General features: G+C 50.3%; 1 protein-coding gene across 3 annotated transcripts in view; it reads right to left on the reverse strand.

Moving 5' to 3' along the window:
• Positions 1 to 18227, reverse strand: part of arhgef25a (Rho guanine nucleotide exchange factor (GEF) 25a) — a 74788-nt gene that overhangs the window by 23817 nt on the left and 32744 nt on the right. For all 3 annotated transcript variants that reach the window (XM_069187407.1, XM_069187404.1, XM_069187411.1), the window contains 2 exons: positions 1755 to 2050; positions 777 to 890 (listed from right to left, as the gene is read on the reverse strand). In XM_069187407.1, coding sequence (XP_069043508.1) covers positions 777 to 890; positions 1755 to 2050 — 410 coding nt within the window. The remainder of the gene's footprint in view (positions 1 to 776; positions 891 to 1754; positions 2051 to 18227) is intronic.

Here is an 18227-nt window from a genome sequence, read left to right on the forward strand (position 1 = left end):
TGTGTGTGTGTTTGCGTGCATGTCTGTGTTTGCGTGTATGTGTTTCGTCTGCTGGCCTGTGCTGAGTGTATATGTGTGTATATGTGTATTCATGTACATTAATGTTTGTGTGTGTGTGCTGTGTGTATTGGGTTTGCACATGCATTCATGTGCATGTGTGCTGTGTGTGTGTGTGTTTGCGTCCGTGTGTTGTGTGTGCGGGTCTATGCTGTTTGTGTGTGTGCTGTGTATTCGTTGTGTGTATGCATGTCTGTGTGTGCTCAGTGGACACAGGAAGAGATGTTTGCTAAACACCAGCAGGACTTTTTTCGGGCTGAATTAACACATCACCAGCAGAGCGTTAATGCAGTCAAGTTAAATACCATCCCAGCCTGTTCTGGGAGCCTGCCTGACTGCACGGGCTCTGTGCCTGCCATCTGCTCCTGCTGGGAGCTACATCAGCTGCTTCCCCTCGTGTCCACTCGAGGGGGACCAGGCCTCCTGGATTTGTCTCCCCTCTCCTGGATATGTTTGTAAGCCATGAAACTGATGAAACTGCTATGGAATCAGAGACTGCTGTCCATGTCTACTATTATGGGACAACTCATCTGAAAAGGCCAAGAAGGCATCTCTTGGTTTAGGCTGTACCAATTGATTAATTAATTAATTAGGCTGCCGATCAGCTGAACATCCTGTCAGGTAATGTAGCCTGACAGATTGGTTAGTGTTTTGGTTATTCACTTGAATGGCTAATGAGGAACAGCTAGAATGTCTGGCCGCAGCCCAACTGGACTCACCTGTGTGTGACCTGGACTGGACTCCCCCTGCAGCAGCTCGGACAGGTATCTGTGTGTCGTGGGAGTTCCTGGCTGGGAGCTGCCCCTGCGTTCCCCAGGACCATCCCTCCACTCCTGTAGAAACATGAGGGGCATTACCCTCAGTATATAGCACTACTAAAACTCCAGGCTGAGTATATACATCCAATGAACATATAGATATTACACCTCTAATACTCCAGACTGAGTATATTGGGCTAAGGATTGTATAGTGGCTAAGGATCTGCGCCTGTGGCTGGAAGGTTGCTGGTTCAAATCCCACAGCTGGCAGAGGAGTCCTACTCCATTGGGCCCCTGAGCAAGGCCCTTAACCCCAACTGCTCCAGGGGTGCTGTACAATGGCTGACCCTGCGCTCTGACCCCCAGCTTCTCTCCCTGTCTGTGTCTCATGGAGAGCAAGCTGGGGTATGAATTCCTAATGGAAGAAATTGTATAGGGCTAATAAAGTGATGTTATGTTATATCACTCCACTGAATACAGTGTATATATACATACAATATTACACCTCTAATACTCCAGACTGAGTATATTACTCCACTGAATACCGTATATATATTACACCTATATATTACCGTATATATATATTACACCTATATATTACCGTATATATATTACAATTTATATAACACCACTAATACCCCGGACTGATTATGTAACACCCCAGACAGGTATTACAACACTCCTGTGTATCTATTAAGAATGACAGTTCTCATACCAGGTGTCTTTTGAAGCATCTATCTACACAGAGAGAGAATGACACAAAACCAAGCACAAAAAGTAGCAGCCCTGAACACCTTGGTGAGTCATTTCTCCTTCCCCAGAGCCGAAGGAGGAAGGCAGTAGCACCCCTTGGGCTCCGAGCGCTTCCAGAGTTGCCTGTCAATACAGACATACCGACCCAGAAGCTCCAGACTCCCCCCGCGTCCCAGCTGCCCTTACCAGCTCCTTGCCCGAGGGGGGGAGGATGTTCTCGGACTCCCCCTGGCGTCCCGACGGCCCCTGGCCCTGGCTGGGCAGGGGGTGCAGCCTCCCGTCCAGCCGGCGGACCTGCCGCTCTCCCTTGCTGCCCCCGGCGGCACTCAGCTTGCGCACGGGGTTTGTGAGCCACTTCTTGAGCGTGCTGACCGAGCGGCGCGAGGCGGGGGAGCTGGGGGCCGAGCCGCCCGACGCCTGGGGCTGCATGGAGGCCACAGAGGCTGAGAGACTGCCATCACTGCCAGCAACCGAGTAGGATTCTGCAGAGACAGAGACAGAGAGACACACTGCCATCACTGCCAGCAACCGAGTAGGACTCTGCAGAGACAGAGACAGAGAGACACACTGCCATCACTGCCAGCAACCGAGTAGGACTCTGCAGAGACAGAGACAGAGAGACACACTGCCATCACTGCCAGCAACCGAGTAGGACTCTGCAGAGACAGAGAGACACACTGCCATCACTGCCAGCAACCGAGTAGGACTCTGCAGAGACAGAGAGACACACTGCCATCACTGCCAGCAACCGAGTAGGACTCTGCAGAGACAGAGAGACACTGCAATCACTGAGCATCACAGAGACATAGATTCACTGCCACAGTTTTATAGGTCATAAGAAGGATGCTCGACAATATAACTGTCCATGTATAAATATGTCTTTGAATTATTAAAAGTGTAATCCTTCCCATTGACCTATATGGCAGTGAAGTGTGGGGTCCACTTACAGTCTGAGATTACACTAAATGGGACAAACACACCACAGAAGCCCTGCGCACAGAGAGAAACACCTAACACTGTACGCAGGGCGGAATTAGGCCAATTACGTTGTAGCACAGCTAAAACAACATGAATCAAAATCAACCAAATCACAGCCACAGTCTGGACATAGAAACTGGACACAGACAGATCAGGCTGACCAGACAGAACAGGACAGGTGACCACAGCCTGGACAAAGAAATTGAGTCATCTGTGACAAAATGGGTCATAAAGCCTCAAGCTGGTAGGACTCACACCCACATCACTCATTAGCAGACTGACATGCCACAGCCTTCCCATCTTTCACATCCTCCCCGGAGAGGACTTTCTTGCCCTCTCTCTGGCCCTGAGTTAATCACAGTGCTGCCGAAGCAACATTCAAAGAGGTTTATTAATGTGACTGATGAATTAGAGTATTGCAAATACAGCGTAACAATTAGCAACACAATTGCGCACGTTTAGATCGGTACTATTACTTGAGAGACAGTCCCTGTTCCTCAGCCCGTGACAGATCACCTCAGGGCTGCAGCTCCACTGGCTTCCTCCCCCTGTAGGACTGGAATCTGTCCTGATGCTGGCAGGGGTGGGAATTCTGGGATTAGATTCGCTGTTTCACCTTGAGGTCAGTGCCTGGTCTGCTGGGGCTTCTGCTGCAGTACTCAGCCCCGGGACTTGCTGTGGGTTTTTATGCTTCTATAGGCTTTGGGTGAATCCGGACCCTGCTCCCGAAATGTTTTGCCACTGTTTTCTCCAAGATCCCCCCAAAAGCCCCGTGCGGGGTCTCTGTTGGAAGCCCCTGTGGTTCTGAGGCCAGCACCCACCAGTGCAGGGAGACGCCGCGCCTGGGTGTGGTGAGACAGTATGATGTCCCGTGACAACCACCCTTTTAAGAACTTTTGTAATATTGTAGAGATTGCGTGACTTGGTAGAGTGTGTACTCATTGTAAGATGTCTATTGTGAATAAAGTTGATTTTGTCAGAAAGAAATGATGCAGTGGCCTGTGATCACCACTAGGGGAGAGCTGTTCATGTCTAGTGAGAAAAGACTGCAGCATTGTCCTGGGGGGAGAATGACCAAGTACTTAACTCATAAGAACAGAGAATAGTTACAAACAGTAGGGGGCCATTTAAGCTGTACAGGCCACTTGTTAGTTAGTACTTAATTGATACAATGGTCTCATCCAGCCATTCATTGAATAAAGCCATAGTATCAGCCTCAACAACTTGGCTAGGCGACTTGTTCCATACTCCCTCAGCCCTTTGTGTAAAGTGCCTCCTGTTCTCCTGTTTAAATGTCCTTCCATATCACCCCTCCTCGTACCCTCAGGTTATGCTGCACTGTTGATTCTGAAGACGTCCGCTGGGTTGAGTTTGTGGAAATTTGCATACTTGACTCAGGTCCCTTCCTAGCATCCTCAGTTCAAGACTAAAGCGATTCCTGTCTTCTCACCCGTGAGTGCAAGACTTCCCTGGTTCCCCATCTCTAGAGAAGTCTCACGGACAGATGCCGGCACGCTGCGTGAGATCTTCAGTGCTACAGACGGGGGTGCTGTCTCACAGTCAGCGGCTGACAGTTGTGTCTCGTAGCTACCGAGCAGTATCCAGCAAAATTGATTTGACTTTGGACTCTCCCCTTTGCCCCCCTGTGCTCACTCTGTTTCCTGTCTGACATCAGCCTCAGCAGGGACGAGTGAGCAGAGAGCAGTCAGCAGGGGGAGCTGGCCCCACACCCCCCACTTCCTGCTGGTAAACAGGAAGTGGATGACGGCAGCCCAGTCAGGTATCTACAAGGGCTTTTTCTTTTAACTGAAAACATGGATTTTTTTAGGATCAACTGAGGTTTTCCACAAAGTCCTTCCGCATTTATCTGAGCCACTCCCTCCCTCTGCTGCCCCCGCCCTGCCAGTTGACCCCAGATTTAAGGAAAGATCTTGGTTTCACCCACTGTTCCACTCCCCTGTGGCTCTAAAGCCTGCCTGCTGTGCACGCTCCTGTGCACATAGAGTACCTCTGTCTGGGGCATGAGCGGTCCAGCCAGATCCTACTCCTGTGTTTGTGTCTCCTCCGTTTTGTGCTTGGCATTGTGCTGCCTGAGAGCTGTCGACATGCTCTCACTCAGTAAATGAGGACCTGTGGCTGGAGCCCTGAGCTGAGGTGGGGCGCTGTGTGAGCTGAGGCAGAAGGGTGTAGCCCCAGTCAATTGGACTGAGGGGATGGCTGCCCTGTGGGGCCCCTCCAGGCTCTATATATAGAGAAACCTGATCAGCTGGCAGAGGGCTGAGGAGGGCACAGTGCCAGTGGGTGGCAGTCTCTGGTTCAGGGGAAGGCCCGGCAGCCCCTGCAGCTTCAGACAGGAAGCTGAGGGGCAGTCAGTGCCCTAGCTGACCCAATCTCATGTTACGTTAAACCCCTGAAGTTTCTGGCTAATACTATTCTCAACCCATGAGCCAGGTGCCCATGTCTGTTCTGCATGAGCTCTTGCTGATGTCATTTCCTGTGCATACCTCATCATCTCTCTAGACCAGTTGTGGTGTCAGAAGCGTTAGGCCATACTGTCACAACATGTTTCCTCATTCTCTGAAACTCCTTTTAAACCTAACTACACCCTTTCCCTATTAGCAGCTACAGTATATCACCCTGCAACTCACAACTGGCAGCCCACTGAAGCTCAGCAGTGTGAGCCTGGTCAGTACCTGGATCGGAGACTCCTGGGAAAACTAAGGGTGCTGCTTGAAAAGGTGTTAGTGGGGCCAGCAGGGGGCACTCACCCTTTGGTCTTTGTGGGTCCTAATGCACCAGTATAGTGACACGGACACCATACTGTAAAACGTTGCCAAGGTCTTGACTCTCTGTGGTCATTAAAAATCCCAGGGTATTTCTTGAAAAGAATACGGGTGTTACCCCGGTGTCCTGGACAGAATTCTCCCTGGCCTTTACCAGTCATGGCCTCCTAATAATTCCCATCTCTGAACTGGCGTCATCCCCACTGAGTGCTGGTGTGTGGTGAGTGGACTGGAGCAAAATTCAGGTGGGGGCTGCACATTAATGTTGGTGGAGGAGAATCCCCACACACCACACTGCCTGCTCATGCTGTCCTGCTTGCTCTCACCATGGAAGCCCGACTCATTGCTTGCCCCTTTGCACCTTTATACAAAGGGTGGCAGGGGTCTGGAACACAGCACTTTGTCATGTGCTCGAAGGATCTTTCTAGGAACAGGGGAGCGCTGAGACAATCCCTCCTTTAGACACTGCATCTCCTCCCATGGAGCGTGTATAGTGTACTGGTGGAAATTTCACTGGAGCAGGAACAAATGAATTTCCTCAGTCTTGCCCTGATCCAGTACGCTCAGTCCCATGGGGAACTCCACCACTATTGCTGGAGAGAGGCCTGGCGGCAGAGACCAACCACACTGGCCTTTGAAGATCTTCTGCAGAACGCTTGGCCACTCACCGCAAAATACTGGAAGGGCTGTCTCCACACGCAGACAGGGACAGCGGTTAATTAGTTACACATGGCTGAAATCACCCCCCGGCTTCCAAAGGGCTGCCGGAGCCCCTCTGTCTCCCCACAATCGGTGGGGGGAGGTTTGGGGGGACAGCGGTGAGCGCGAGGGAGCCTTCACTTCTTCCAGTACGTGAATTCGGCCTTAACCCCGTGTGCCCCAGGCAGTGCTTCTCCTCCACCACCAGACCAAGCCCACATTGGCGGTCAGGGTCACGGCCAATAGAGCCGCAGTGCAGGGTCACGTGATTAAGGAGCAGCTGCCACAAAGACCAGAAATGGAGTGGAGTGGAAGGGACCCGAGACTGACGCATCTACCGGACCATGAATGCGGGTCATCATTTCCTGTTGTGAGGGAATGCTGGCACACTCTGGACGTGTGCATTCTGCAGAATGATTTATGTTACTTTTTAAACTAGTGCCTTTTGTATTCTCATTCATTCCCTGACTTTTAATTTGACTCTACTTCAGGGCTACACAATCCAGACATGGTTTTCCTTCCTAATGAGCCCTAAAAATTACTTAATTGAACTTGTTATGATATAATGAAGTAATAATTTGACAGGTTGAGGCCATTCCTTGTTCTCATGAAGCTGGAGATGTTAAAAGACACCTCTTCATAGCTGGATAGCAGCCTGTGAGGACTAGAGTCGGGCTCCTTTGCTCAATTTTGATTGTTGCTTTTTTAATGATCTGCTTTTATTTGACCTCAAATGCTGACGGCTCGATTCCTCGTAATACGCCCTTCGTTAGTGCCTTCGTTACTAGCTAGGAATGCTGCCTGTTTGCTTCTGTTGCTCGTGGTTCCCCTGACTTGCTGCAAACCTCTGCCCTGGTTGGCTGAGATCAGCCTGTCCCATTGCCTTCCCCCTGGTCCGGGTGTCTCTTGGAAGAAGCCAGAACTGTAGCTTCAACAACATGACTGGGTAGCTTGTTCCACACTCCCACTACCTTTTATGTGAAGAACTGCCCCCTAGTTGCATACTGTATACAGTAGTTCTTATAATAAAACAAGATATTTGAATTAATATAGACTAAAGACTAGGAAGGACACATTTTGCTCAGTCTTAAAGGCACTCCCTCCTCTCTTATAGTGGGATCTGAGTGCGGTCCTTACTCCTGCCACATATCACGACCAATAACAACATTCAATAAAAAAGAACTTTTAGGAATGTTTATGGAGACATCAGACATAATGATTGCTGGCCCAACCTACTTTAAGGCCAACAACCCAGCTATAGGACAAGAAAGGACCCCCCAAAACGAAGCAGGTTGGACAGCTATCCCAATCCTTCCATGCAGAAGTACGAAGTAAAATGTAAAGAGAATCTAGAATATAGGAAAGAGTCAGAATCCCGACAGCATTCTACAGGGTGAGGGGACTCCATCCATGCAGGTTTGTGGAATGAGAAGATTCTACCTGGAGGCTGATCGGAACCAGCACTGCTCTGCTGATCTGGACCAGTGCATGTTAAATATTCTCTCAGCATCTTCCAATTTACATGGGAAATTTGTCTTCCACACGGGCTCTGATACCGATCCCTGTCGTCTGTCTGAATGAGACAAAGGTGTTCTCTGTGCTGTGTCAAAACAGCAGCCCTGCTCTCTTTATCTGCAACAGATTACATGCAAAACAGGTTGATCATATACTGCAGTCTTACACAAGCTGATCCCTGTTACCAGGAACATCTTATCAGGGCTTTGCAAGAACAGCACCAGTCTTCCTTGAAACTGAGGTGGTGTGATGGTCTCATATACTGTCATACTGTACATACCTGATGTTCAGCACCTACACAACACAGCACACACACCAGTGAAGTTCAGCACCCACACAACACAGCACACACACCAGTGCTGTTACATACCTTCACAACACAGCAAACACCCCAGTGCTGTTACACACCTACTCAACACAACGCACCCACCAGTGAAGTTGAGCTCCTACACAACACAGCACACACCAGTGCTGTTACATACCTACACAACACAGCACACACACCAGTGCTGTTACATACCTACACAACACAACACAGCACACACACCAGTGAAGTTCAGCTCTTACACAACACAGCACACACACCAGTGCTGTTACACACCTACACAACACAACGCACACACCAGTGAAGTTGAGCTCCTACACAACACAGCACACACACCAGTGCTGTTACACACCTACACAACACAGCACACACACCAGTGAAGTTGAACTCCTACACAACACAGGACACACACCAGTGAAGCTGAGTCCTACACAACACAACACACACCAGTGAAGCTGAGCACCTACACAACACAGCGCACACACCAGTGAAGTTGAACTCCTACACAACACAGCGCACACACCAGTGAAGTTGAGCTCCTACACAACACAGCGCACACACCAGTGAAGTTGAGCTCCTACACAACACAGCGCACACACCAGTGAAGTTGAGCTCCTACACAACACAGCGCACACACCAGTGAAGTTGAGCTCCTACACAAGCCTTCTTTTGTCTGTAAGTGTTATATTTGGCGAAGCTAGGATAGAGTCCTTTACAGCTGAAGTGGCTGACAGACCTGGGTCTGGTCTCCGCTGCTGTAGTGTGGTGTGAACTGAGAGCATGGGACACTTCCTGCATGCTGGCTGCAGCCCAGCAACAAGAACAGCAGGGATGCCTTCAACTCAAAGCTGTGACAGGAAGAGGGCGGAAGTTAACTGTTACTGAGAATTAAGGCAAAGCCTATCCTGTAGTTTAAAATATGCAGTGATCTAAACTAAATTAAAATATTTTTTATTTAGTACAACAAGCCAACCATCACATCCCAGTGGTGTGAAGTGCACACAGAGAGCACAATCAACCCTAGGCAGAATGCCAGCCCAGCCTCCCCACAGTCCTGGACCCCATCGTACACATTCATGATGTAGCCACATTACAGGAGAGATTAAGACACAAAAGTAATCTTGCCTTTAGTCTATCAGCCAACTCAGCATACCTATCGCATGCCACAGATACACTCCACATGCAGATCCTCAGGCTGGTAGTTAACATAACATGGAGTTCTTGGATACAATGACATTCAGTGGAATACATTCAGTAGAATTACATTATAAGGTCTTCAACAGCCATCGGTCCTAAGCAAACTTCCCAAGAATGTGTAGACTTGCAGCGACATCACTGCGGGATGTGCCCCTCCTCCAATCAGATATGTCTCCCCTATCAGGCACCATAGAGGTCTCCAAAAAAGGCTCCACAGCCGAAATGTTCTGTTTTCTTTCTTCTCTTTTCAGCATGGAATAAACCTATTACTTGTTCCTTTGCAGCCTATCCATGCTGACGCAGCTACCCACCTGACCTACTTGTGTTATGAAATGTAAGTTATCTGTATGAAATTCTTGTCCATGAAGGAGCTGATTACAGATGAAAGCGCTGAAATATCATAACATTTGTTAACTAGTGACTAAACCAACACTGTGTGTTATTGCTCTTCCATGTGCAGCTTGACATGATCTGGGGATTGAGGAGGTGATTGTGCTCCTCTTGCTGATGCAGAAGACCCTGCTGCCTGTGTGCCTGTGCACCTGGGCAAAGCCTCCTTTAGAAATGTCCCCTGTGATACGGTGAAGGCAGTGAGTGCATGGAGACAATAAGTGCTCAATACAATCATAAATTTGTCTTTGCAATAATGGGTAGACGCTGATCATTGGAGCTCTCCGTAGTGGAGCCCTCTAGTTGAGTCAATTTGCTGGGAGTTCAAATCCAGCAATGTGGAGCAATGACACTCAGGTACAGAGCGCTGTTGCGATTACTCCATCCTGTGGTCCTGCTCCTCTGGGAGTATCTGCTTGTTCAGTCCTACTGGGGGTTGCCCTTCTGGGCTGATGAGCTCTGACAGGGATCTCTCCCGACCTCTCGCCCTGCCTCCCCCTCCTGCAGAGAGCCGCATTCCTGCCCTGACAGCCTGTGACCCACACCTCACACACACTTACACAGACCAACACACACTTCACACACACACACACTTACACAGCCCTACACACACCTCACACACACACACTTACACAGCCCTACACACAGTTCACACACACACAGCTCTACACACACACCTCACACACACACACAGCTCTACACACACCTCACACGCACACTTACACAGCCCTACACACACCTCACACACAGCTCTGCACACACCTCACACGCACACTTACACAGCCCTACACACACCTCACACACACATTTACACAGCTCTACACACACCTCACATACACACTTACACAGTCCTACACACACCTCACACACACACAACTCTACACACCTCCTTACAGCTCTTCACACACTTACTCAACTCCACACCCCACACACATCTCTAATCTCCCCACACACACACAACCCTGAGCAGTGAGGAGGAAAGAGAGCAGCAGGCCAGATGTCTTGCCTCACACGAAGATCAGACCAGGGACACAGGGTCCCAGCAGCCCAACCCGCACTGTGCACCAGGCCAGCCTGCAGCTTAGTCTGCGGCCTGGCCTGTGACCCAGCCTAAGGCCCAGCCCGACCTGTGATCCAGCCTGCGGCCCAGCCCAACCTGCGGCCCAGCCCAGCCTGTGACCCAGCCTAAGGTCCCGCCCTGCCTGCGACCCAGCCTGCGGCCCAGCCCAGCCTGTGACCCAGCCAGTGTTTGGCCTCCAGCTCTCAGGGCTGGCCATCGGAGGCAGGCAGGAGAGGCAGCCGAATCGCAGGGAGGAAGGAGAGGGGCGGAGGAGCAGACTGACAGAGTGCAGTCTGGGATGTATTTAAACAGATTAAGAAGCTGTGACCCCTGGGGTCACCACTGGGCCCAGCAGGGAATGCATTGCTTGCCGGAAGTTTTACTGACCAAAAAATGGAAAAGAGAAGAAAGAACGGGGACAGAGGTGAAATGAACTCAGCATGGGAGATGGACTTTTGTTTGTGATCAAGAAGGACATGCTTGAGCTCAGGGATGATGGGACTGCTGCTTCTGTATCTATCACCTGTCTGTCATCTTTATCTATCTATCATCTGAGGCAGCAGTGGTGCTATCTGTGTGGAGTTCATCCAGTGTTCACGTGGAGTTTCACTGGGAAAATTGGCCCTGGTGTGAGTGTGTGCATGTTTGTTATCTATATATCTTTCTATCCTCTATTATCTGTCATCGATCTCTATCTATACTGTAGAGCTCTATCTCTATCTATATATCTGTCACCTACTTATCATCTGACAGTCTAACTGACTATCTGTCTACACAGCCTTGGCATCTGCAGAGCCTGACACAGATGCTCGGGCAGAACTTTGATAGTCCTAGTGAGAGGAAACAGAAGGGCCAAGGATAATTTTTTACAGCAATTACAGCTTCTTGCTTTTTCCAGCTGGGGAGCAAGTCTGTTGTAAAAGGGGAGGTGTTAAACCAGGCAACCTTAAAAAGGGGGGATTCCAGTACCCCCCAAAATACAACTGACAGGGGCAGTGTGTGAGACACAGCACAGACATCACCTGCGCCTGGAAATGCTCCTTGCTTTTTCTCTGCTCCTTCACGAACACTGATGCTCAGACTCACACGCTCACACATAAGCTCTCTCTCACACACACATACACACACACACGCACGCGCGCGGAAAAGAAAACATCTGTCTTGCCTAAGAAAGTTCAGAGGCGCTCTCTGGCTGGATGCCAGGGCACTTTAATAATGTTCTGCAGAGCGTACTGCCTCTCACTCTTGTCTGCTTCCCTCCCAGCGGAGAGCAAGAAAAACAGCTCTCAGGTTCCAGATCAGGAAGCCGAGCCACGCCGCTGGGCGAGACTTGAGCTCTGTAGTGAAGTCAGATTGGTGTTTTTCTTTTCAGTGCATTCTGAAATTCGCGTTCGCACTCTTGAGCTGAGCTGGATTGCAGGTCCTTTCTATTTGAGAGAACCGATTCTCTTTCGGATATAAATGATCCCGAGGCTCCTTATCGCTTTTATCTTCATGGCATCAGGTTTTGAAGCCTCTGCCAACCACCGGATCGGTTTTTAATTCCCAGATCTTTTCCCTGTTGCCACTGTTGGAACGTGACTGTTGGTAAAGGCTTTTGTGCAGAAAGCTGGTGTGTTGCTGGTGTGTTCACTTCAGAGGACACAAGTGGAAACTATAGGGAAGCGCATTTTAAACTGAGACAAGGGGGGCGATGCTTTACACAAAAGGTTGTGGGAGTATGGAACGAGCAGCCCAGCCATGTTGTTGCAGTGAATACTCTGGCTTCTTTCACGAAACACCTGGATAGCATTCTTTGGATAAATTAACTACTACCTCCCAATTAACTAAACACACCAGCCCCCCAGAACCACGACTGGACACCCTGCAGACACACTGACCCCCCCAGGACCAGGACTGGACACCCTGCAGACACACTGACCCCCCCAGGACCAGGACTGGACACCCCGCAGACACACTGACCCCCTCAGGACCAGGACTGGACACCCCGCAGACACACTGACCCCCTCAGGACCAGGACTGGACACCCCGCAGACACACTGACCCCCCCCCCAGGACCAGGACTGGACACCCTGCAGACACACTGACCCCCCCAGGACCAGGATTGGACACCCTGCAGACACACTGACCCCCCCAAAGACCAGGACTGGACACCCTGCAGACACACTGACCCCCCCAGGACCAGGACTGGACACCCTGCAGGACCCTGCTGACACACCAGTCCAACCAATCAAACTGTTTTTTCTCCACTAACTTTTGTTTTCTGAGGTTTAACTGAAGATCATTGTCTGCTGGTATTAAAATTGGCTCAGTGCTTGTGATAGAGCAGGCAAATCATTCCCTGCTGCTTTACATATCTAACACCAAAATGTAGCTGGCAGCTGACACACACAATAAAGCTGTTAGGATTTTGAGATCCACCTTGTCCTGTGTTTATCACATTAAGAGTGCCTGCCGTTTTCGTAAAATTCCCCATGATTCAGAAGCTCACACCATGAGTTCACTGTACTTTGCCAGAAATATTCACCGTCTGTATCATCCTTTAAATAACTGGACCTCAGTATAATTAACTGACCACATGGTCATCAACACCAGCTGCAGCTCCGCCTGGCCCCGCCCTCACCCAGCCCCACTCCTGCTCCCTCCCCAAGCCCCGCCCCCGACTCCGCCCCTCAGCTCCAGGGAGAGCCCTTGCTGCAGGCCCCATAGCTGGTCTAGCAGAACATATTCATCTTCGGTCAGTACTGCATCCTCCACCCACAATGTGACGGATAGAGTCTTCTACCTGACAAGAAGCAGCTTTCCTCATCAGCTCTAACCGCTCTTCAGGTGCAGGTGGAAATTCCTACCTGGTGGCTGTCAGATGGGTTATAGTGTGAGATGCAGTTTTATCTCAATCATATGAATCTGTGCAGCTCATCTCTAATAGACTGGATGAAACATTACTGTAAATCAGTAGTTTCAAACCCTAGTGCTGCAGGAACACTGTCTCTCAAGTCTTTTATATTAATCGACCCCCAGTTTCTCTCCCTGTCTGTGTGTCTCATGGAGAGCAAGCTGGGGTATGCGAAAAGACAAATTCCTAATCCAAGGAATTGTATAGGGCTAAAAAAGTGATCTTCTGATGTCATGTCACCTCTGCTGTGTCATCATCCATTACCCAGCTTGTAAGAGCTGTTCAGTCAGAAATAAAAGACAGTATGTTGAGTAGAGGCTGTGTCAAGTTCTGTGCGCTGAAGGTGTGGAAACAGCACCATTGGAGTGGGTATTACTGACACTCAGGACTGACTGAATAAACAAGTTAAATAAAAGCCTAAACAAGCAAGAGGTCAATGATGGCATCAGTTAGCACTGGAGATCTCAGCTGGAATGAGGCCTGCAGGATCAGGAATGGGCACGTCTACTTTCAACAGTACTGTTGTCTTGCCACAGTATTGTGCATTATACAGCACTGGATTTTACTCACTTCTGGACAAAGCATTCCCTGTGCGAGTAGTCTCAGTGTATGAGGCCTGAGTTAAACTTGTTTGTTCATGGTACAGTGCCTTAGCAATCTTCATTACACTAGTGCGGTTTAGTGCAAAGGTATTTGGATTGCAGTCAGCAGTCTCCAAATAGCGTTTTCAAAATCAGGGCTGGGCGGGGGAGTGCTAGGAGAGCAACTGCACTGGGGCCTACCCCTGATGGGGGCCCAGTTCTTGTACAAGGGGGGACTCGCTCACGCCCCAGGACGTCAACAAAATCTAGGCTCCCTCCACACCCCCCAACCCAGAAAGCACAACATACATGCGGCGACCCCCCACCACACCCACTGACTCTGGCTTGGCTGCTTTGTGTCTCATGACGGGCTCTTTAACACGCAGCTCTGTGACACCGGTACGGCTCTTCAAATCTCCTTCCATAGAAACCTACACTTCTACACTTCCAGGCTCAGGAAAGGCTCCGGACGCTGCTGGGTCACTGGCTCCCTGTACTGCACCAGGAGTCCTTGCTCCATTCACACACAGGGCCAAACCAGACAAAAACAAGACCACACTGCAAAGGGAATTGCTTTCTTTTCTTTTCTAGAGGACATTTTAAAGAAAAGGCAAGAGATTTGCGATTGCTCATCTTAATCCTTACATATGCATTTATATCAAAAAGGATATCATAGCAGAGGAGGGTCCAGGCCCAACTGCAATACCTTACTCCTAATTAAGCAGATAAGTCTCCTTCATTTGTGGGGTGAAAGAATCATTTTTCAATGAGATCTTGTGGCCACTGAGGTAGGATGCGTGCTCCCCGATTCCCGCACTGCTGAGCGACCCAGTTCTTTTCCCACAGTGATCCCAACAGCGCTGCGTGCACCAGGCCTATCTGGAGACAGATGCAGGTGGTGGTTGTGTGTGGCGAAGCTCAGGGAATGCGTGCCCCCAAGGGGGGAATGCAGCCCCCAGCAACTGCATCTGTGTCATCCCCCATCCCAGCCGGGCTCACGCCAGAGCCAGCATCCGGAGCAGCGCTCCGAGTGGAGCCCAAGCCGGGCCCGTCAGGAAAGCCCGCCCGTCCTCACCTCGCTGCTTCATCCCACACGGCGGCGAGGGGCCAGATGGCACCTGAGAGAGGCCTGGCGCGCGGCCATCCCTGCAGATAAACGCGGCTCTGAGCTTCCCGAGTGCCAGCCGCTCGGAGAGCAGCAAGCAGGCACGCGTGCAGGCGCGCGTGTCCACGCACAAGGGCTTCTGGGATTCTAATTCCAAGGATCTTCTCTCCCTCCCTCATCCCAGTGCAGACAGCTGTGGCCGCATATTGGGAAGAGGAACAGATTGAGCTCTGTCCTGCTGCTTGCCGGCTCGCTAAAGAGCTGGACGTGAATGCCTGTGCATCAGCACTGGCTGCAGACAGGGGCAAACAAGACCTCCCTTGGCCCTCCTTTGAAGGAGGCATATGTAGGACACTTCAAAAAAGCCACAGGCATGAATAATCCTGTCATGAATATTGTTCCATCCTATACTACTGTTCTATTGCTGGTTTGGGGTTGGTGTTGGGTGTAGAGAAGGGGTTGGGGTTGGTGTTGGGTGTAGAGAAGGGGTTGGGGTTGGTGTTGGGTGTAGAGAAGGGGTTGGGGTTGGTGTTGGGTGTAGAGAAGGGGTTGGGGTTGGTGTTGGGTGTTGAGAAGGGGTTGGGGTTGGTGTTGGGTGTTGAGAAGGGGTTGAGGTTGGTGTTGGGTGTTGAGAAGGGGTTGAGGTTGGTGTTGGGTGTAGAGAAGGGGTTGGGGTTGGTGTTGGGTGTAGAGAAGGGGTTGGGGTTGGTGTTGGGTGTTGAGAAGGGGTTGGGGTTGGTGTTGGGTGTTGAGAAGGAGTTGGGGTTGGTGTTGGGTGTAGAGAAGGGGTTGGGGTTGGTGTTGGGTGTTGAGAAGGAGTTGGGGTTGGTGTTGGGTGTAGAGAAGGGGTTGGGGCTGGTGTTGGGTGTTGAGAAGGAGTTGGGGTTGGTGTTGGGTGTAGAGAAGGGGTTGGGGTTGGTGTTGGGTGTTGAGAAGGGGTTGAGGTTGGTGTTGGGTGTTGAGAAGGAGTTGGGGTTGGTGTTGGGTGTAGAGAAGAGGTTGGTGTTTTGTTGGGTGTAGAGAAGGGGTTGGGGTTGGTGTTGGGTGTAGAGAAGAGGTTGGTGTTTTGTTGGGTGTAGAGAAGGGGTTGGGGTTGGTGTTGGGTGTTGAGAAGGGGTTGAGGTTGGTGTTGGGTGTAGAGAAGAGGTTGGTGTTTTGTTGGGTGTAGAGAAGGGGTTGGGGTTGGTGTTGGGTGTTGAGAAGGAGTTGGGGTTGGTGTTGGGTGTAGAGAAGGGGTTGGGGTTGGTGTTGGGTGTAGAGAAGGGGTTGGGGCTGGTGTTGGGTGTTGAGAAGGAGTTGGGGTTGGTGTTGGGTGTAGAGAAGAGGTTGGTGTTGGGTGTAGAGAAGAGGTTGGTGTTTTGTTGGGTGTAGAGAAGGGGTTGGGGTTGGTGTTGGGTGTTGAGAAGGGGTTGAGGTTGGTGCATGCTTCTCTCATTTTGGCGCACTCACTTATGTACTCTGAAAAATATGTGCATCACAAACACATACGCACTTATGAACTCACACACACAAATAAATACAGGATCACACACTCTTGTGTACTCCCACACATAAATACACACACTTGTGAACTCACACACAAGAACATGCACACTTGAATAGAAATACACACACACTTATGCACTCACACACAAATATACATTCACACACTTGCACACAAACTTGTGACACAAACATGCACACTCACACAGAAATAGACACACTTGTGTACTCACACACACAAATACAGGATCACACCCACTTGCACACTCATACACACAGACATACACTCGCACACTTGCTTACTTGCACTTCCACTGTGTGTACACACACTTTCACCCAGTAATGTTGCTCGTGATGTTTATCATCATTCATAATCTCTCAGGCCTCTACATCTTTCCATCTCCCCCTGTCCTCTGTGACCCCTGTCAGATCACCATGGAAACTGCTTCTGGGGAGGCAGGGGAGGAACAGACGGGCTCCTCAGGTACCCGGCTCACAGCAGCCATGCCAGCAAGGACACAGCCAAGGCCCGAGACCATGTCCTCAGTGATTCTTCCCATTTCATTTCATTCGAACGCTATGACCATGAAACAAGAGGCCAGCAGCTCAGTACCCCACACTAATCCACTGAATTTATCTAGCTCTTTCTCGTTTCCAAAAAATGTCGGATTTTTATGAAGAATCCTGAGGAATCTGCTACAGCAGCATGAAGGCATAGCTTGTTCCAGTCACCCACAACTCTTTGTGTAAGGAACATTGCGCTTCAGGTTGATTTTGTCTTTAGCCCTATTGGACTTGAGTCCAGTTTAAGTCACCTGTGATAGAGACTAAAGAGGTATACAGTAGCTCCCTTGACACCAAGTCCCAGCATTTGAAAGCTCACAAAAGATAGGAGGCTCATCTTTTAGAGGTGGTAACTATGTTCGCTGGTGTAACAAGCTATGACAAGTTTTTGAGCAACTAAAAGGAGGAGCAGACCCTGATGAAGTATAGGCTCAGTGACCAGCCTGGCTCAGCGTGGAAACTGGACACAGACAGACCTGGCTGCCCAGAGAGGACAGGCTCAGTGACCACAGCCTGGACATAGAAACTGCACACAGACAGACCTGACTGCCCAGAGAGGACAGGCTCAGTGACCACAGCCTGGACATAGAAACTGGACACAGACAGACCTGGCTGCCCAGAGAGGACAGGCTCAGTGGCCACAGCCTGGACATAGAAACTGGACACAGACAGACCTGGCTGCCCAGAGAGGACAGGCTCAGTGGCCACAGCCTGGACATAGAAACTGGACACAGACAGACCTGGCTGCCCAGAGAGGACAGGCTCAGTGGCCACAGCCTGGACATAGAAACTGGACACAGACAGACCTGGCTGTCCAGAGAGGACAGGCTCAGTGGCCACAGCCTGGACATAGAAACTGGACACAGACAGACCTGGCTGTCCAGAGAGGACAGGCTCAGTGGCCACAGCATGGACATAGAAACTGGACACAGACAGACCTGGCTGCCCAGAGGAGATAGGCTCAGTGACCACAGACAAACCTGGCTGCCCAGAGAGGCCAGGCTGTGCTTCCACCTACAGCAGTGAGAAACAGAGACAGAGACGCACTGGGAGAAATAATCTAAATACTCTGTAATTAGACAAA

The sequence above is a fragment of the Lepisosteus oculatus genome, chromosome 1 (genome assembly GCF_040954835.1).
Source record: "Lepisosteus oculatus isolate fLepOcu1 chromosome 1, fLepOcu1.hap2, whole genome shotgun sequence".
In the NCBI taxonomy this organism is placed as follows: domain Eukaryota; kingdom Metazoa; phylum Chordata; class Actinopteri; order Semionotiformes; family Lepisosteidae; genus Lepisosteus; species Lepisosteus oculatus.